Source organism: Podarcis raffonei, chromosome 3, assembly GCF_027172205.1.
Source record: "Podarcis raffonei isolate rPodRaf1 chromosome 3, rPodRaf1.pri, whole genome shotgun sequence".
Classification (NCBI taxonomy): Eukaryota; Metazoa; Chordata; class Lepidosauria; order Squamata; family Lacertidae; genus Podarcis; species Podarcis raffonei.
This window is the reverse complement of record NC_070604.1, coordinates 18,240,141-18,259,022: the sequence shown is the minus strand read 5'-3', so window position 1 is coordinate 18,259,022 and position 18,882 is coordinate 18,240,141. Positions and strand designations below refer to the sequence as shown.

At 45.1% G+C, this 18,882-nt stretch overlaps 1 protein-coding gene across 2 annotated transcripts in view; it reads left to right on the top strand.

Annotated features, from left to right (window-relative positions):
- GABRP (gamma-aminobutyric acid type A receptor subunit pi) overlaps positions 1 to 18,882 on the top strand; it is a 32,215-nt gene that overhangs the window by 8,123 nt on the left and 5,210 nt on the right. For both annotated transcript variants that reach the window (XM_053380692.1, XM_053380693.1), the window contains 4 exons: positions 478 to 593; positions 4,083 to 4,150; positions 10,918 to 11,135; positions 13,524 to 13,606. In XM_053380692.1, coding sequence (XP_053236667.1) covers positions 478 to 593; positions 4,083 to 4,150; positions 10,918 to 11,135; positions 13,524 to 13,606 — 485 coding nt within the window. The remainder of the gene's footprint in view (positions 1 to 477; positions 594 to 4,082; positions 4,151 to 10,917; positions 11,136 to 13,523; positions 13,607 to 18,882) is intronic.

Below are 18,882 nucleotides of genomic sequence, written 5' to 3'. Positions count from 1 at the left end.
GCCACATGGCTTTGCGCCCATGTTCTCAGCCTCTAGTGGCTGATGATTTATATTGGACACAGGGAGGGCCTCTTCCTTTGGCTCATACTTAGCAGATTATCTCATACTTGCTGTCCAAAATATTCAAGTATTTAGTGTTTCTTTTGGTTCCTCCCCCCCGCTTTGCGCTGTAAAATTATTCTTGACTGATAATTAAATCCTGCCAACTGGGGTCTGTTGGTGGGGAGTGAAAAAGGTCCCTATTTTCATCTGAGGAATGTGGGAGAGTAGGCAAGCCCTTGTTTTAAATCCAGTGACAATTAGACACCGACTACCTTCTCACACAGAACAACAAGCAGGCGTTTAGGATTTAAATGCTGCATAAATGCAGAATGAAGATTCTGTTTGGTTTGGATGTGATGAGAAGAGCAAGGCTGCAGCTGTGTAACAGATGAGTATCCACTGCCACATTCAACATTTCTTACTTTTCGTTTTCAGAAAGTGCATCTTGGGTCATTATGCTGACACGTCAGATAGCCGAGCCTCAACATCCCTCCCTGGATTCGGGAACCTAACCCAGGGATACAACAAATATCTCAGGCCAAAATTTGGTGGTATGACATCATCAGCATCTTTTGTAGTTGTGTAGGACCTGCCAAAGCCTTTCAGCCTTGAAGAGAGGAAATAATTTATTGGTCTTTATAATTTTGTCTCTATGCCCCTGTTTAAGCTGAACTTAGAGACCCTTGCCTATTCCCATTCCATTTTATTAACTTAAGATCAGTTGCCCTTACCCTAATTCCAGTGTTCAGTTTCTATCTGTATCTGGAGAAAGAAGGCTGATCGCCGAAGAATTGATGCTTTTGAATTATGGTGCTGGAGGAGACTCTTGAGTCCCATGGACTGCAAGAAGATCAAACCTATCCATTCTCAAGGAAATCAGCCCTGAGTGCTCACTGGAAGGACAGATCCTGAAGCTGAGGCTCCAATACTTGGAGGCCACCTCATGAGAAGAGAAGACTCGCTGGAAAAGACCCTGATGTTGGGAAAGATGGAGGGCACAAGGAGAAGGGGATGACAGACGACGAGATGGCTGGACAGTGTTCTCGAAGCTACCAGCATTTTGACCAAACTGCGGGAGGCAGTGGAAGACAGGAGTGCCTGGCATGCTCTGGTCCACGGGGTCACGAAGAGTCGGACACGACTAAACAACTAAACAACAACATCGCATCACCTCTGTCATCTCTTCTGCAGGCTAACCCTACCCAATACCCTCACCTGTTCCATTGTTCATTTACTAGGGAGTCTAAAGCCTTCCTACTAGGTATAACTGAAGATGAGATTCTCATGAAGGCATGCAACTTATTTCTCTATGCAACAGCTGCGGCCATACACTAGATGTTGGAAAGAAAGTAAAACTAAGGAACAATGGCTATATAAATTGACAGAATTTGCAGAACTTGCCAATATGAAAGCCAACATAAGAAATCTGGATGAAAGGGTGAATGGGAAAGCTTTGGGGAGTACCTAAGAAAATATGATACTGCAATTAATTTGCAAGAAGGAGTAATCACATGAGCAGCAGTCAACTATAATTAAGGAGTAAAAGGGATGAAAGAAAGGTGGAAAAATAAATGGAGATGCAGCAAATCTTAGGTTTATTATGAATACCGTGGGAGGCTAGGTTGGGAAGTCTGTACATAAATATTCTATGTGGAGGAAACACGGAAAAATGGAAAACGCATGAATATATATATATATATATATAATCATTTACTAGGGAGTAAGCCTCACAAAGCTTGGGACGCGGGTGGCGCTGTGGGTTAAACCACAGAGCCTAGGACTTGCCGATCAGAAGGTTGGCAGTTCAAATCCCCGCGACAGGGTGAGCTCCCGTTGTTCGGTCCCTGCTCCTGCCAACCTAGCAGTTCGAAAGCACATCAAAGTGCAAATAGATAACTAGGTACCGCTCTGGCGGGAAGGTAAACGGCATTTCCGTGCACTGCTCTGGTTCGCCAGAAGTGGCTTAGTCATGCTGGCCACATGACCCGGAAGCTGTACGCCGGCTCCCTCGGCCAGTAAAGCGAGATGAGCGGCGCAACCCCAGAGTCAGTCACGACTGGACCTAATGGTCAGGGGTCCCTTTACCTTTAAGCCTTACAAACACATTGGGACTTATGACTAAACATGCATAGCCCAACATTGCACAAAGCCTTCCTTCACAGTGCAATTCAATAGTTTCAGTGTATTATTCTTATTATTGCTAAACATTTTCTGTACTTTGTGTACTCTTAATAGCAGACACCTCCTAACTTAGCAATAATAAATATGACCTTAGCAGCTGTAGAGCAATGTAAGCAGTTTGAAATGCCGGGACCAAATTTATTTATGTAGTAATTTTAATATCCCACCTTATCCCAAGAATTCAGAAAAAGCTAACTAAACGCTGAGATGCAGCAGTTTTTATGCTGACATATCACTGGCAGGCATTAAACACAGCAAATCCCTGTACTTTGGGTAGCTCTGTAAGCTCCATTGAGTTTAACGGCACTTTCTGCCAGGTATATGTCTGTAAATGACTATAGCCTAATGGCCCTTTAAACAGTCTTTCAGTGCACCAGATAAAAAGAGCTGGAATGGGAGAAAGAGAAGAACTGGACCAAAAAAATAAATAAATTGAAAAAGCATCATAATTTAAAAATGTAAGAATATAGATATCTTTACAGACAGATAAACAATTATAGTGATTACTTCACCCGAATGGTGGTCAAGACAGCAGAAGGAATAACTCCCAGCTGATGGAGCAACATTGAAATGGCTAGTATATATTTTTAGCTTTTTTATTTATTAAACTTATTAGTTGGTTGTCACCCAAAGGTCTCCAAACAACTTACAGCAAAGAAAAATAGAGGAATTGCCTGGTTATGTCTGGGCATAAGCAAATACTTTCTAAGTTCTAAGTGAGTGAACAGGAAGAAGTCTATATTATAACTAGGATTTTTTGTCCAATCTTCTTTTCACACACCATTATAATCTCCTGTCTATGGAGTCAACACATCAGATGTCATTGTCAACATCATCTCATAAGAAGACCTCAAGATGCTTATTAATCATAACAGTCATTCTGCTTCTTCATGACAAGGCCATGTACTGTTTAGGTAACCTTCATTTTATGATGAATCTGACCTTCTTCAACTTGGCCATCTTCGTTCTTTCAATGGCTCGCATTTCACATTTTGAAAGCATCTGCTTCAGAATTAATGAGCTAACCACATCCTGGTCTCCCCCGCCAACACACCTCAGTTGAGCTTTGCACCATGAGGCCTAGGCATGTCTACTCAGCAGTAAGCCCCAAGGATCTTAATGGAATTTACTCCCAGGTAAGCATGTATAGAATTACAGCCTCAGAGGGCTATATTCCTAATGCGTAAGCCCATCGTGATAATAAATGCCACTCTTCCTAAATGTCCTGGCAGGTCAACGGGGATTTTGATTTTGTCCTCATTCATGCTTTCTGTCTTTTGCTCAGTAGGCAAAGATGTCACAGCCGGTTTAGGAATGCATTCAAAACTATCTTCCAGATTGGGGACTGAGTCATAGAAATGCAATAAGCTCATCTTTTGGGCTGGGCGACATATTGACATATCGTCCCAAACCGGTTTGAAGTCCATATCGTGATATCGGTTTCATAAGTTTTGACCTGACAATATATCACGAATCATGATGTGTGCGTGCGCTATGCAAAAATCACAATGTTGGGGAAACCATGAAGCCGTCTCTCGATTCCTGCAGCCCCAGTTAACTCTGCCAGCTCTTTTCTGCCATGTACCCCGGAAGAGGCAGCGAATCATAAGAGCAGGCTCTGGCACAAATCTTGATGCAGGAAAAACCGTGAAGCCAGCCAACGGCCTGTCATAGCTTCATCCTTATTTCAGACATCATGATATATCGGTATATCTCAATGTTTAGCTGGTGATATATTGCAATGTTGGAAACCTAGCCCTGCTCATCTTATGCTAAGTCATTAGACTATTGGTATCCTTAGCTTGGTACCACCTAGACTGATTCTGCAATTTAAACTTCCCTTTCCTTTCCTTTCGCAGGAGAGCCTGTGGTGATAGCCATGAGCCTTGATGTTGCAAGCATTTCCAGCATTTCTGAGAGTGATATGGTAAGCAAACAATCCTGGAGGGGGGAATAAAAGGAATTAAGGCAGCTCTGGGGAGCAGGGAGACAGTGGGAATCCAGATGCAGTTTCTGATACAGTCATACCTCTTGTTACGTCCGCTTCTTTCAGGTTACGTCCCACGGCGACCCGGAAGTACCGGAAAGGGTTACTTCTGGGTTTCGCCGCTTGCGCATGCGCAGAAGCGCAAAATGACATCATGCGCATGCGCAGAAGCGGCGAATCACAACCCTCACATGTGCAGACGCGCCGCTGTGGGTTGCGCTCTTTTCATGTTGCGAACGGGCCTCCAGAACGGATCCCGTTCGCAATCAGAGGTACCACTGTACTTTGCCATCCAGGTTCTCCTGGAACTCTTTCCATTGTGCTCAGTGGTTCTCATCATGTGCTTAGTGCTGCATCCATAGACTTTTTGAGTGATTCTGTGCCGTCAATGCTGCCAGAGGCCCACCCCCACCACAGTATACAGGTGAGAAGTGCCACCACTGTCCTGGCTCTGGTGGTGGAAAGGGCAGAACAGGAGGTGATGAGACCAGCTACAGAAGCATGCCATGCCCAGCTTGTTTCCCTGACATGCCCTCCAGAATGGTATAGCCATAGACTTGTGCCAGCTCTGGGCCTGGCATATATTAAAAAGGAATAACTGCCCCCCCTTTCACCCGGGCAACAACAAGCTGGCATGGCAATGGATCTAGCAGCGACTTTGTCGGCGGATCTCCCTTTGACTCCCATTCCTGATAAGTGACCCTCTGGATGGCTCTCTTAGCAATAGCTTTTGCTTTGTGCTCTGTTTCTGAGAATGATGGTTTTGTTGTTAGTTTTATTAACAAGGTCAGATTAAAGGTAAAGGTAAAGGGACCCCTGACCATTAGCTCCAGTCGTGGCCGACTCTGGGGTTGCGGTGCTCATATCGCTTTATTGGCCAAGGGAGCTGGCGTACAGCTTCCGGGTCATGTGGCCAGCATGACTAAGCTGCTTCTGGCGAACCAGAGCAGCGCATGGAAACACCGTTTATCTTCCTGCCGGAGCGGTAGCTATTTATCTACTTGCACTTTGACGTGCTTCCGAACTGCTAGGTTGGCAGGAGCAGGGACCGAACAATGGGAGCTCACCCCGTGATGGGGATTTGAAACGCCGACCTTCTGATCGGCAAGCCCTAGGCTCTGTGGTTTAACCCACAGCGCCACCCGTGTCCCCTAAGGTCAGATTACTTACCCCTTAAAAGCATTCCAGAGGTAGACGTTAGGGTTGTGGGGGTTTTTTTGTCTCTCAACCGGGTAGATGAATTAGTCAAAAGTCCTTCAGTTAACTGCACACACCTTAGTATTTGTGCATTGTATTGTATTTTTTCAAATTACTATTTTTAATAAAAGTCCAGAAATCTTGGGTGGTAGGTGCTTTCCTCTCTCATAGAGGAGGTAATGACTGTTCCAAGATGATTCCTGCTATGACACATATAAGCATCATCTAGGAACAAGAATGTTTTCCCCTCCAGAATAACTGTTTATGCAAATAGTATGACCTCACTTGGAATACTGAACACAGTTCTGGTGACCTCACTGCAAAAAGAATATTGTAGAGTTGGAAAAGGTTCAGGAAAGGGCAGTCAAAATGATCGAAGGCATGGAGCAACTTCTCTATAAAGGAAATAGTAGAGAGGGTGGCGCTGTGGTCTAAACCACTTAGCCTCTTGTGCTTGCTGATTGTGAGGTCGGCAGTTTAAATCTGCACGAAGGGGTGAGCTCCCGTTGCTCTGTCCCAGCTCCTGCCAACCTAGCAGTTAGAAAGCATAGGTACCACTGCAGCAGGAAGGTAAATGGTGTTTCTGTACACTCTGGCTTCTGTCACGGTGTCCTGATAGCAAGAGAGCCAGTGTGGTGTAGTGGTTAAGAGTGGCGGACTCGTAATCTGGTGAACTGGGTTCACGTCCCCACTCTGGTTTCTGTCACGGTGTTCCATTGCGCCAGAAGTGGCTTAGTCCTGCTGGCCACATGACCTGGAAAGCTGCCTATGGACAAAGGCCAGCTCCCTTGACCTGAAAGTGAGATGAGTGCCACAATTCCATAGTCGCCTTTGACTGGACTTAACCGTCCAGGGGTCCTTTACCTTTTACCTTTACCTACCTTTTGTGTACAAATAAATGTGGTTGATTCATTACCTTGTTATTATAGACCTCTGGTAAGGGAACCTAATATGTAGGAACAGGAGAGTAAAAGCAAGTTAAGAAACCCCAGTCTGGCCCAAGGTGCAAAGGACATAATTCTCATGAACATGGTGAGCAATGTGTTGGCGTGCCAGGCAGTGTCTCCTAGTTATTCAGGTGAACAGCAGTTGTGGGCTGGTACATTGGCCAGTTTCTCTCCTTCAGCATCAGCATGACATCACAATGGCCTGTGTCTCTCCTTCTGGTTGGACACATCCGTGTGAGAACACAGTGGCCAGTCTGTGAAATAGGCAGCATCAGCATGAGATCACAGTGGCCAGTTTTTCTCCCTCAGGTGTCTAGCATGGGCCACAGTGGGCAGCCCCTGTCCTTCAGGCAGGGAGCATCATCTTGTGGGGAGAGGCATTCATTCGTCTTCATTCCTCTTCCACTCAGGCAGGCAGTAACATGTGGGCAGAATATTTCTCTTGTGGAAGCTGCCAAAAGCACGTACATGTGAACACAATCTCTTTCTCAGTGAGGTGGGCTCAGTTGGGAGCATATGGTGGACCATCTATGTTCTTTGCTTAGTGAGGTGGCCAGCAAAAGTATGAGTGTAGTGGTCATCTCACTGAAATGGGCAGCAGCATGCGGACAGAGAAGCAGCAGGCAAGGCAAAGAGAAAGCAAGTAGGCAATCCATCTATTACAGGGCCTCTCTGCTTACAGGAAGTGGACGCAGGTGGCGCTGTGGTCTAAACCACTGAGCCTCTCATGCTTGCTGATTGTGAGGTTGGCAGTTCAAGTCCGTGCAAAGGGGTGAGCTCCTGTTGCTCTGTCCCAGCTCCTGCCAACCTAGCAGTTCCAAAGCACACCTGTGCAAGTAGATAAATAGGTACCACTGCGGTGGGAAGGTAAACAGTATTTCCGTGCACTCTGGTTTCCATCACGGTGTCCCATTGCACCAGAAGCGGTTTAGTCCTGCTGGCCACATGACCCAGCAAGCTGTGGACAAACGCTGGTTTGCTCGGCCTAAAAAGCGAGATGAGCGCCACACCCCATAGTCACCTTTGACTGGACTTAACTGTCCAGGGGTCCTTTACCTTTACCTTTTACCTGTAAAGGAAGGTTACAGCATTTGGAACTTTTTAGAAAAGGTGAATAAGAAGCAATATGATAGAAATTTATAAAATCCATATAAAATATCCTTCTGTTGCACCCTACCTTCCATCTCTTATGCTATAACAACAATGCTATCATCTCCAATTCCTTCTGTTACTCATGGTTCAAATCCTGCTCACAAATTCATCATACTGCAGTATTTCTTTAAGTAGTCCGAAAAGGGCTTCCATTCTTCCATGAAACAATTGTCATTAGGTTCTCTTACTTTGGCTGTTAACTTTGCCAATTCCACACTTGCTTATCTGTTCTTCTTTGGTGGGGACAACTTCTTCCTTCCATTTTTTGCATAAAGAATCCTAGCTGCTGTTTTTACATACATAAACAGCTTAATCATCTTTTTAAAAGAACTTCTGTCCCTATAACCCCTAAGAGAAAAGCTTCAGGGTTTTTTGGTTTTTTGGTATAATCACTTTAAACATCTTTTTCATCTCATCATATATCATTTCCCAAAATACCCTCGCTTTCTTACAAGTCCACCGCATATGAAAAAAAGATCCCTCTACCTGTTTACACTTCAGAAGTGTATAAAATCCTGCAAGTGGCTAGAGAAAAGTTTTTCTGCTTCCCTAATAACATTAGAATTTGTGGACCTCTAGCAAAGCTGAATGTGGTAGTTGTCAAATTTCAAAGTCCTGTACAGTTTGACCCAGTGGCGTAGCGTGGGTTGTCAGCACCCGGGGCAAGGCAAGTAATTTGCGCCCCCTAACCCTGAGTGAGCCAGGTAGGGGCAGAGAGCTGCGGGTGCGAGCGCGCCCCCCCCAGATGTTGCGCCTGGTGCGGCCGGCCCCCCCTGCACCCCCCACGCTACGCCACTGGTTTGACCCTGAAGTATCAAAAGGACCACCTGTTCCTACATGATTTTGCCTGCCTGTTAAGATCTGGAGGTTGTGTTCCTGCTACCCACTGCCATATAGAATGACGAGTACATGCAGTAGAGTATTTTCAGTGGTGGCACCAAATTTCTGGAATTCCTCCCATGCGGATGCTCCTTTAGCCCCTGCTACCCGATCCCCAGTGTCTGTTTATGGCGATGCTGTTTTTAGCAAATGGATTGTTTCTTTTAAATTCCTTGTATTGTTGTCATAGTATTTTGTTTGCAGGCTGCTCTGGCCAAAAGAGGTGTTAAAATAAACAAACAAAGAAGCCCAGACTTGAGACACTACAGGCATCTTTTGAAAATAAGGCACCTCTGAGATGAGAATGACAAATAGGTGTCCGAAGTCATTGGTCTATAGAACACCGCAGCTTTTTAGTATCCATTTAAATGCAGAACTCTGTTGAAAGCTGCCGTCTACTGGGGTTTGGAACCCATAGGAAGTCTGTGAAAGCCAATCTTTCATGAAGCTAACTTTCCAGGTATCCCAAAGCTATTAATCAACAAATATTATCTTCATACAGTAGTCTTCTCATCACTATAGCACTCACATTTTCAGGTCTCACGCAGAACATTATAGAGATGTACTCTTTTGCTAGATAAATAATTGAACTACAAATGACCCGGGGGTTTTCACCTTCATTGCTGAGATTAATAATTCACTGCTTTGAAATGCATAATGGTGCACCATCTCAATCATTTAGGTAGAGAAATTTCCCCCCTAACAGCATGAGAATAAAATCTGAAAGCTAGAAATGATATACATGAAGTCTTGGGGTGACTTTTTTTGGTGAACAGCTTTTATTCCAAAGCCTGTTAAAGTCTATGCACTCAACACAAAAGGAATCTTTTCACCCAGCACTGAAGTAAAGTGAAACATGGTATTCTGAATGCAGAGAGCAATGAATCCTACTTTGCCTGCCATGATTACCTGAGGACAAGGCTGATGTTCAAATGCGGCAGGCGAGAGACACACCTACAGTGCCATACCTGCAACAGATGCGAATTTAAACTACTTAAGCTATGTTAAGGAACTACGGGTGGGCGGGTTGTGGCCTCATCCAAGTTGGGTTGCAACAGAAACACTCCCACCGTGCAAATTGTCAGGGAACTGCCATCAGTGCCGGAGGGAGAGCGCGAAAGCCGGAGGGATTCCAGAGGGCGTCCAGGGATTGGGAGAAGCAGCCCATCTTCTGGGGAAGAGAATCAGCGTAGCACCAGTGGAGAAGGGGGGCAGGTGGGGGAAGTGGTGAGGCGGTCCCATGACTCCTTGCCTGGGACCAGCGGGGAGACTAGGGGTCCTCCGTTGCCCACGCCCTCCCTGCGCAGAAGGCTTCCGCGCAGAGAGGGTAGGCGGAGACTAGGCGTCAAAGAACTTCTTTGCTGGAAGAAGTTTAAGAAACGGCCACTCACGGATTCTGCCAGCGATTGAGTCAGCTATGGGCGAGTGGCGGTCCGGACAGAGGAGGTTCACTTTGGCAGCCCAGCCAGGTGTTTGCACCCAGCCAGCAAGATAGGCACCTGCTTACGCACAAGCAACCCCCTTAGGAACCATTACACAAATATATGGTAAAAGATTAAGAAATGGGTCCCCAGAAGGATGGGTGTTTGGGTTAAAAGTCAATCCTGGGTCTGAAAAGTTTGAAGACTGGACCTTTAAAGCCCTTAACGGCCTTCGCCCAGTATACCTGAAGGAGCGTCTCCACCCCCATCGTTCTGCCCAGACACTGAGGTCCAGCTCCAAGGGCCTTCTGGTGGTTCCCTCACTATGAGAATCAAAGTTACAGGGAACTAGGAAGAGGGCCTTCTTGGTAGTGGCGCCCTCCCATCGGATGCCAAGGAAATAAACAACTACAGTGGTACCTCGGGTTAAGTACTTAATTCGTTCCGGAGGTCCGTACTTAACCTGAAACTGTTCTTAACCTGAAGCACCACTTTAGCTAATGGGGTCTCCTGTTGCCGCCGCGCCGCCGGAGCATGATTTCTGTTCTTATCCTGAAGCAAAGTTCTTAACCTGAAGCACTATTTCTAGGTTAGCGGAGTGTGTAACCTGAAGCGTATGTAACCTGAAGCGTATGTAACCTGAGGTACCACTGTATCAGACTTTTAGAAGCCATCTGAAGGCAGCCCTGTTTAGGGAAGTTTTTAATGTTTGATTTTTTGTGTGTTTTTAATATTCTGTTGGGAGCTGCCCAGAGTAGCTGGGGAAACCCAGCCAGATGGACAGGGTATAAATAATTATTATTATTATTATTATTATTATTATTATTATTATTATTATTATTAACTAACTAAGTAAGTAAGTAACTAAGTGTAAAACAGCAAAAAATGTACTGAATTACAGAGCAGTGTGGAGAACTAAAAGAATCAAGATGAGCAAATTTCAGAAATGCCTATAGGACAGAGGGACTACATTCAATAAATATATGCTCAGAGCACCCTTTGGATAAGCCAGTTGAACTCCACCTGCCAAAAGTCTCTCTAACTTAGAGAGTTTCCCTTTTCCATGCAGCAAAGTCCTGAATGCCTGCTCATAGGCTGCCTTCTTTTCCAGGACTACACGGCGACAATATATTTGCGACAACGCTGGACAGATCCTCGCCTGGTTTTTCAGGGGAACAAAAGTTTCACTCTGGATGCCCGACTGGTGAAATACCTGTGGGTTCCTGACACGTATATTGTGGAGTCTAAGAAGTCTTTCTTGCATGAGGTCACAGCAGAGAATCGGCTTATACGGCTGTTCTCTAACGGCACTGTCTTGTATGCTTTGCGGTAAGTCTTGCTTGTGCTCCTACTGTTTTGCTACCCTTTGCTACCCTTGAGTAGCAGAAAGATTGCAGACGGCTGCAACAGTCAGGAATTAAAGGCCCCAAATACACCATTAGATTCTGAGGGTCAGGTATATCTGGGGAAATAGTTTTGTCAGTTGCATATTTCATCATAATTCTCATAATTCATTGTCTCATTATTCCATTATTTCTACAGCTGTAGCTTTCTTTCTTCAAACACTCATCACGGGTATCACATGCTTTTAATAACACACTGACACGCTGCAATAGAGAACTTAGGTACAGGGAATGTACTAATATCAAACAACTATTGAGGCTGCTGTTTTAAAGGAAAAATAGTATGGGATAAAAAGAATGTATGAGGCATACAACTGAACATCTATAACACAGCCTTTTGGGGGGCAACCAAAAATACCACAGGGACATGGGTGGCGCTGTGGGTTAAACCACAGAGCCTAGGACTTGCCGATCAGAAGGTCGGTGGTTCGAATCCCCGCAACGGGGTGAGCTCCCGTTTCTTGGTCCCTTCTCCTGCCAACCTAGCAGTTCAAAAGCACGTCAAAGTGCAAGTAGATAAATACCTTCTCTGTCGGGAAGGTAAACGGCGTTTCCATGCGCTGCTCTGGTTCGCCAGAAGCGGCTTAGTCATGCTGGCCACATGACCCGGAAGCTGTACGCCGGCTCCCTCGGCCAATAAAGCGAGATGAGCGCCGCAACCCCAGAGTAGGTCACGACTAGACCTAATGGTCAGGGGTCCCTTTACCTTACCTTAAAAATACCACAAAATAGCATGCAAGTTTTTGCATCTTTCAGAACTCTGCATCTGGCCAGCTCAGGGGTCCCCAGTGTGATGTACCCTCAGACAGTACCCTCAGACACTCCCCTTGGTGCCCCCAAAGACACCCGCCCCTTAAATTTTGGCATTTCATTTGTTTTGGGTGGGGAGGCACACGGTTTACCAGTTCCCCCCCCTTTTGCCTGCATTTTTTTGCTTTGGTGTTTTGTTTGTTGTTTCGGGGTGGTGGTGGTTCTGAGTATCATCACTTTTCCTTCTGTGAAATGGGTGTTTTGTGACAGTTTCTTAGATTTCTAAAGGTGCCGGCATGCACTTAGGAAACCCCGGGCTTGATAGTAAACAGAACAGGAGAGGGGCTGTTGTTTTAAGGATTGCGCCCAAACTATTTTCAAAGAGGACCAGATTTGATGAAGTGAAGTTGTTGAGGATTTTAGTTGTTGAGGTTTGGGTTTTTTTTGGATTTTACCCCAGGAAATAAACTGCCACAGGGGCTGGATTAAACCGATTTTGGACACCCCTGGATTAAAGCAAGACTACACATACATGTTAAGTGGTTTGAGTGTTATATAAATGGTTTTTTTTTGCAATTTAACTTTTTATGTATCCAGGAATAGCACTTGATGTGGGTGAATTTGAGTCCACATCCTACAATCTTTAGTAGTCACTTGCTTCTTATAGAAAGGAGACAATGTGCTTTGCAGAATGATGGCCATCACACAAATATTCAGCTCAAACTGGCATTGTTGTTGTTTTTGTTTAGTCGTTTAGTCGTGTCCGACTCTTCGTGACCCCATGGACCAGAGCACGCCAGGCATTCCTGTCTTCCACTGCCTCCCGCAGTTTGGTCAAACTCATGCTGGTAGCTTCGAGAACACTGTCCAACCATCTCGTCCTCTGTCGCCCCCTTCTCCTTGTGCCCTCCATCTTTCCCAGCATCAGGGTCTTTTCCAGGGAGTCTTCTCTTCTCATGAGGTGGCCAAAGTATTGGCGCCTCAGCTTCAGGATCTGTCCTTCCAGTGAGCACTCAGGGCTGATTTCCTGAAGAATGGATAGGTTTGATCTTCTTGCAGTCCATGGGACTCTCAAGAGTCTCCTCCAGCACCATAATTCAAAAGCATCAATTCTTCGGCGATCAGCCTTCTTTATGGTCCAGCTCTCACTTCCATGGCATAACCTGGCCCAAATTCTGTGCTGTTCTGCTGACCAACATATTTTTGTACATTTTGGCCTAGCAGAGGACGCCAAGGCAGATTACTGTATGTCACATAATCTTGCAGCAGCCTTTGTAATCCTTGTTCTCTCCAAATGTTTTGGACTTGCTGGCTGGGACTGAAGGGAGGTTGAAACATCTGGGAAGCACCAATTTCACAAAGGCTGTCTTACATTATCCTGTTTCCATAAGTGGAATGATCCAGAGCTGCCAATCTGAACTAAAGGGAAGTCCAGGCTGCAGCTTCAGTGCTAGTTTTAACAGTTATTTATTCTTCGAAGCAGAAACATTGCCACCTGCAGACTGCTATGGAAAATACAGGCCGTTCCTCGTAGATGCCTTCACAGCACTTTCTCTTTTTACAGAATCACTACCACAGTTGCGTGTAACATGGACCTGTCAAAATATCCCCTGGATACGCAGACATGTAAACTGCAGATGGAAAGCTGTAAGTATCACATTCTACAAGAAGATGAAACTATCCCACCCCCAACTGCTCCTGAATTTCTTTCTTCATATTTAGGTGACCAGTTCAAACATTTCATTTCTGTCTTGGAGCTCTTGAAATTTTCCACCTGCCCCTTTCAAATGTAGAGCCATTTCAAAAAGTAAACAGCTGCACCTAATCTTCCAGTAATACATGATCATATTAATTTTAAATAGGCTGACGAGAAATTCACTATATATATTCTGAAACCAGAAGAATGAAAAAATAAATCCCTAGGTGTAGAACACTTAGCCTTTGTAGATTCTAGACTTTTTTATCCCACCTACGGAAGGTGTCTTTGTGGCAACTAATAATAAAATAGCTTTTCTTTTTTACTTTTTAAATATTTCTGCATTGCTTCTAGGCTAGCAATGGGCCTTTGCCGAAAACCTTATAGTTTGTACTCATGATATTGGGGCAGTTATACATGATACTGATCCCAATATTGTTTGTGCTTGAAAAGGTTTCTTTCTTTTAATACATTTCAGTTTTCAGTTTTTCAAATTGCCACCAATAATTATCAAACACAATTACATACATAGTTGTAGTTGTTCAGACTTCCCTCCTCCCCTTCCTTGGTTCTCTTTACAAGCATAATAATAAAACAATAATAATAACAACAACAACAATAATTTATTATTTGTACCCCGCCCATCTGGCTGGGTTTCCCCAGCCACTCTGGGCGGCTTCCAACAGAGATTAAAAATACACTAAAATGTCACACATTAGAAACTTCCCTGAACAGGGCTCCCTTCAAATCTCTTCTAAATGTCAGGTAGTTGTTTATTTCTTTGACATCTGATGGGAGGGCGTTCCACAGGGCGGGTGCTACTGATCTGGGGGAACCTGTGGTCCTCCAGTTGCTTCTGGATGACACTTCCCATCCTCTGTGATTATTGGCCATGCTGGCTCAGGTTGATGGGAAAGGGAGCCCAAGAACATCTGCAGGGCACAGCTTCCCTACCGACCTTTTACAATGTCTATCTTCTTCACCCTGGGACAGTTTTGGAAATACATGTGCAAGATTTTATGGACAGTGTCTCTTCCCTTGCCCTACATGGGATGGGATTCTCTTAAAAACATGAGACTGTCACGCAGCACACAAAACAGGCGAGGCGAATTTCCTCCTAATCGTTTGAACTTGCCTTTTTTCTCTGCTGTCATTTATTAACAGAGCAAGCCAATTTAGGGAGCAGGTTTGAATCTGATTGCCAACTGGATGATTGCCACCCTACGCAAGCTGTAGCCACGGTCTCATTTTCAATAGCTAGGCCACTTTACTGTATGGAATACAATTATTTTGTATTTAAATAGGCCTCCAGTTGCATTCTCTCTCTGTGTCTTTTCTGTAACTCAGAAAAGTTGCGTTTTCACAATACAATTAATAAATATGGAATTATAAGCATACTTACTAGCCACTAGGGAGCAAGCCACATTGAGCTCCATAGGATTCACATCTGAGTAAGCATACACGGACACAGGTGGTGCTGTGGGTTAAACCACAGAGCCTAGGGCTTGCCGATCAGAAGGTCGGCGGTTCGAATCCCCGCGATGGGGTGAGCTCCTGTTGCTTGGTCCCTGCTCCTGCCAACCTAGCAGTTTGAAAGCACGTCAGAGTGCAAGTAGATAAATAGGTACCACTCCGGCGGGAAGGTAAATGGCGTTTCCGTGTGCTGCTCTGGTTCACCAGAAGTGGCTTAGTCATGCTGACCACATGACCCGGAAGCTGTACGCTGGCTCCCTCGGCCAATAAAGCAAGATGAGCGCTGCAACCCCAGAGTCGGCCACGATTGGACCTAATGGTCAGGGGTCCCTTTACCTTTACCTAAGCATACATAGGGCAGAACTGCACTTGCTTAGACACTTCCATTGCCACTAGCGAGAACTGAATCAAGGAATGCATGGGAGCATATGATGCAAGCTTTCCTATAAGAACTTGACCTCTTTGCTACCTCAGGTTGAATGGTGGGTTTAACTAGGGTCGTATCTCAGTATAAAGCACCCTTTGTTGTTTCCATAAATCTGGTTGTGTAAATACACAATCAGGAAGCATAGTCAGTGACCACTATTGCTTGCTGTAGAATTGATGAGGGGAAAGTCCGGGCTATCAAGCAAATAGCTAAAGAACACAGAGGACAGGTCAAAAAAATCACTGTGGGGTCAACACGGGCTTCACATGCCCATCCTGGCATTCAGAAGGACCTTACTTGACCCACTGACTTTTCTAGACATTCTGCTTTCAGGCCGACAGGCTTGTTCCATAGTATCATCATCATCATCATTATCATTTATTATTTATACCCCGCCCATCTGGCTGAGTCTTCCCAGCCACTGTGGGCGGCTCCCAATCAAGTATTAAAAACAATACAGCCTTAAATATTAAAAACTTCCCTGAACAGGGCTGCCTTCAGATGTCTTTTAAAGATAGGATAGCTACTTATTTCCTTCAGATCTGAAGGGAGGGCGTTCCACGGAGCGGGTGCCACTACCGAGAAGACCCTCTGTCTGGTTCCCTGTAACCTTACTTCTCGCAATGAGGGAACCGCCAGAAGGCCCTTGGCGCTGGATCTCAGTGTCTGGGTAGAATGATGGAGGTGGAGACGCTCCTTCAGGTATACTGGGCCGAGGCCGTTTAGGGCTTTAAAGGTCAGCGCGAACACTTTGAATTGTGCTCGGAAACGAACATTTCCCTCACCAACAAATATGCATGGAGAACTGATCTCACTTTTCATTTTCACCTCATTTTTTATTTGGGAAATCCATCTACAGCTTACTACCACCAATCAGACAGTTGCCTATGGTCCAAACTCTCAGGTGTAAGTGGAAAGCACTTTCACACAGACACTGAGGAAGAGGCATTATGACCTGAGGCTCAAGAGGCTAGTCATTCTGTTCTGGGGTTGGGGCTCCAGGGAGCTGCTGTTGGAAGGAAGGAAGGAAGGAAGGAAGGAAGGAAGGAAGGAAGGAGCTGAGAAGCTGTTCTGCGAGCATAAGGACATATGCAGTGTTTCCCAATCTCAGAAAAGCAAGCAAAGATGCTGTAAGTTGTGGCCTGGAGTCAAGAGTCACGAGCCGGTGCATCCACACAGCACCCTCAGGCAGCTACGTGGGCCTCAGCATCTTGGAAGGCCTACGATTGACCCCCTTCCTTGAGCCAGTATGGTGTAGTGGTTAAGAGCGGCGGACTCGTAATCTGGTGAACAGGGTTCGCTTCCCTGCTCCTCCACATGCAGCTGCTGGGTGACCTTGGGCTAGTCAAACTTCTCTGAAGTGTCAGCCTCACTCACCTCATAGTGTTTGTTGTGGAGAAGGAAGGGAAAGGAGAATATTAACCGCTTTGAGACTCCTTCAGGTAGTGATAAAGCGGGGTATCAAATCCAAACATGACATGCTACTGTGCCCTTGCACACAGTTTGGGAATTCCTGATTTAAGGAGTCATGGGCTTTTGCCACTCATGGGGGCAAGAAGAACCAGAACAATTTGGGTGCATGCGAGGACTGAACATCTTGAAGACTCTTTGTTCATTGTGGTTACCAATTCAAGTAATGTCTAAAATCTCATTATTTTAAGACCAGGTTTTACTTGCCAGCTACTTGAGTGGAGTTCCTATGGAAGGGCCTATTATTTTCACATTAAAATCATATTAGTTTGCCATGATTAACTTTATTACAATGCACAGAAACTGAAATAATAATGATTAGCCTCTTGTTTTAAAATGTAGCTGGGTTTAGCCTTAAAAAGAGAGAAAGAGAGTAATTGGGTCCTATGTCAAGCTCCTGTGCCATATTATTCTTATGAAATTACATGCACATTGCCAACTGGAGATGTCATTAGGATAAATGCCTGGAATTAATGCTATTTAAATATATGCCAGATGAATTAAGAACAATCAGTCATTTATTATAAAGTTTCCCTTAGTAACGGCAGTTATTATTACAAACTGGGCGCAAACTTTGAAAAGTCATATTTGGATGATTTGTACCTGGGGAATCAACACATTCTGTGTAATATCTGTTGCAAGATTCCCGTCATTTGTTTCTAGTGGAAAACACAATTTCTTGCTTTTTGCTGTGAAGGCAAACTGGTAAATATCAGTGTTTCCATTTTTACTGCGTGGCAGATCTTTAATTAAATAGCTGGGCTGACGAAAATGTTATCGGCTTGTTTATGAAAGCAATCTGATTTTAGGACAGTTGTATAACTCTTTGTATTTGCAGTACCTTCTGTTCATAGGGGGAAATGGCTCGTAATTTCTGTTGGGCTGAACTTACATCCATGCTGCTGATGAAATGGCAATCTTTATTTACAAGAGACCTCACTCATCCAAAGCTTCCTTTCCACTGTCAACAATGGGGGATAGACTCAAATAACCAGTCTTGTAATGCTGAGAGTAAGGGGACGTGGGTGGCGCTGTGGGTTAAACCACAGAGCCTAGGACTTGCCGATTAGGAGGTCGGCGGTTCGAATCCCCGCGACAGGGTGAGCTCCCGTTGCTCGGTCCCTGTTCCTGCCAACCTAGCAGTTCGAAAGCACGTCAAAGTGCAAGTAGATAAATAGGTACCGCTCCGGCGGGAAGGTAAACAACGTTTCCGTGTGCTGCTCTGGTTCGCCAGAAGCGGCTTAGTCAAGCTGGCCACATGACCTGGAAGCTGTACTCCCTCGGCCAATAAAGCAAGAAGAGCGCTGCAACCCCAGTCTCGTCTGCGACTGGACCTAATGGTCAGGGGTCCCTTTACCTTTACCTAATGCTGAGAGTAGAGAGGGGGAGCTGTGTCCCTTCAGATGTTGCATGCCCAGGTGCTGTGGCCCACTGCCCAACCACTCAGGACACCATTGCAGGGTTCAAATTAGGACACAACTTCATCAAGTACAGGTGTAAGAGGTTTGGCTTACTCATTGGGTTATAACCGATATCAACCAACTCGTCTGCTGGATGATTGACCCAGGGGTCAAACCCAGGAGACCCTATGACATCCATCAAATCCAAAGTGCGTAATTAAGATGCACAGTTCACCTATATAATTCTCTCTCTCTATATGGTCTTTGGAATGCTTTGATGGTTTTATATCAGTTTGTATGTATGTTTTGCCTGTATTGTTATAAATGAAAACACACATTCCTCCATCCTCAAGAATCCCAGGAACTAAACAGTTTCCAGCACATTTAACAAATGATGGTCCCCAGGATTCTATGTGTAAGATGTGCTTTGAATATATGGTGTGTACACAATCAATCA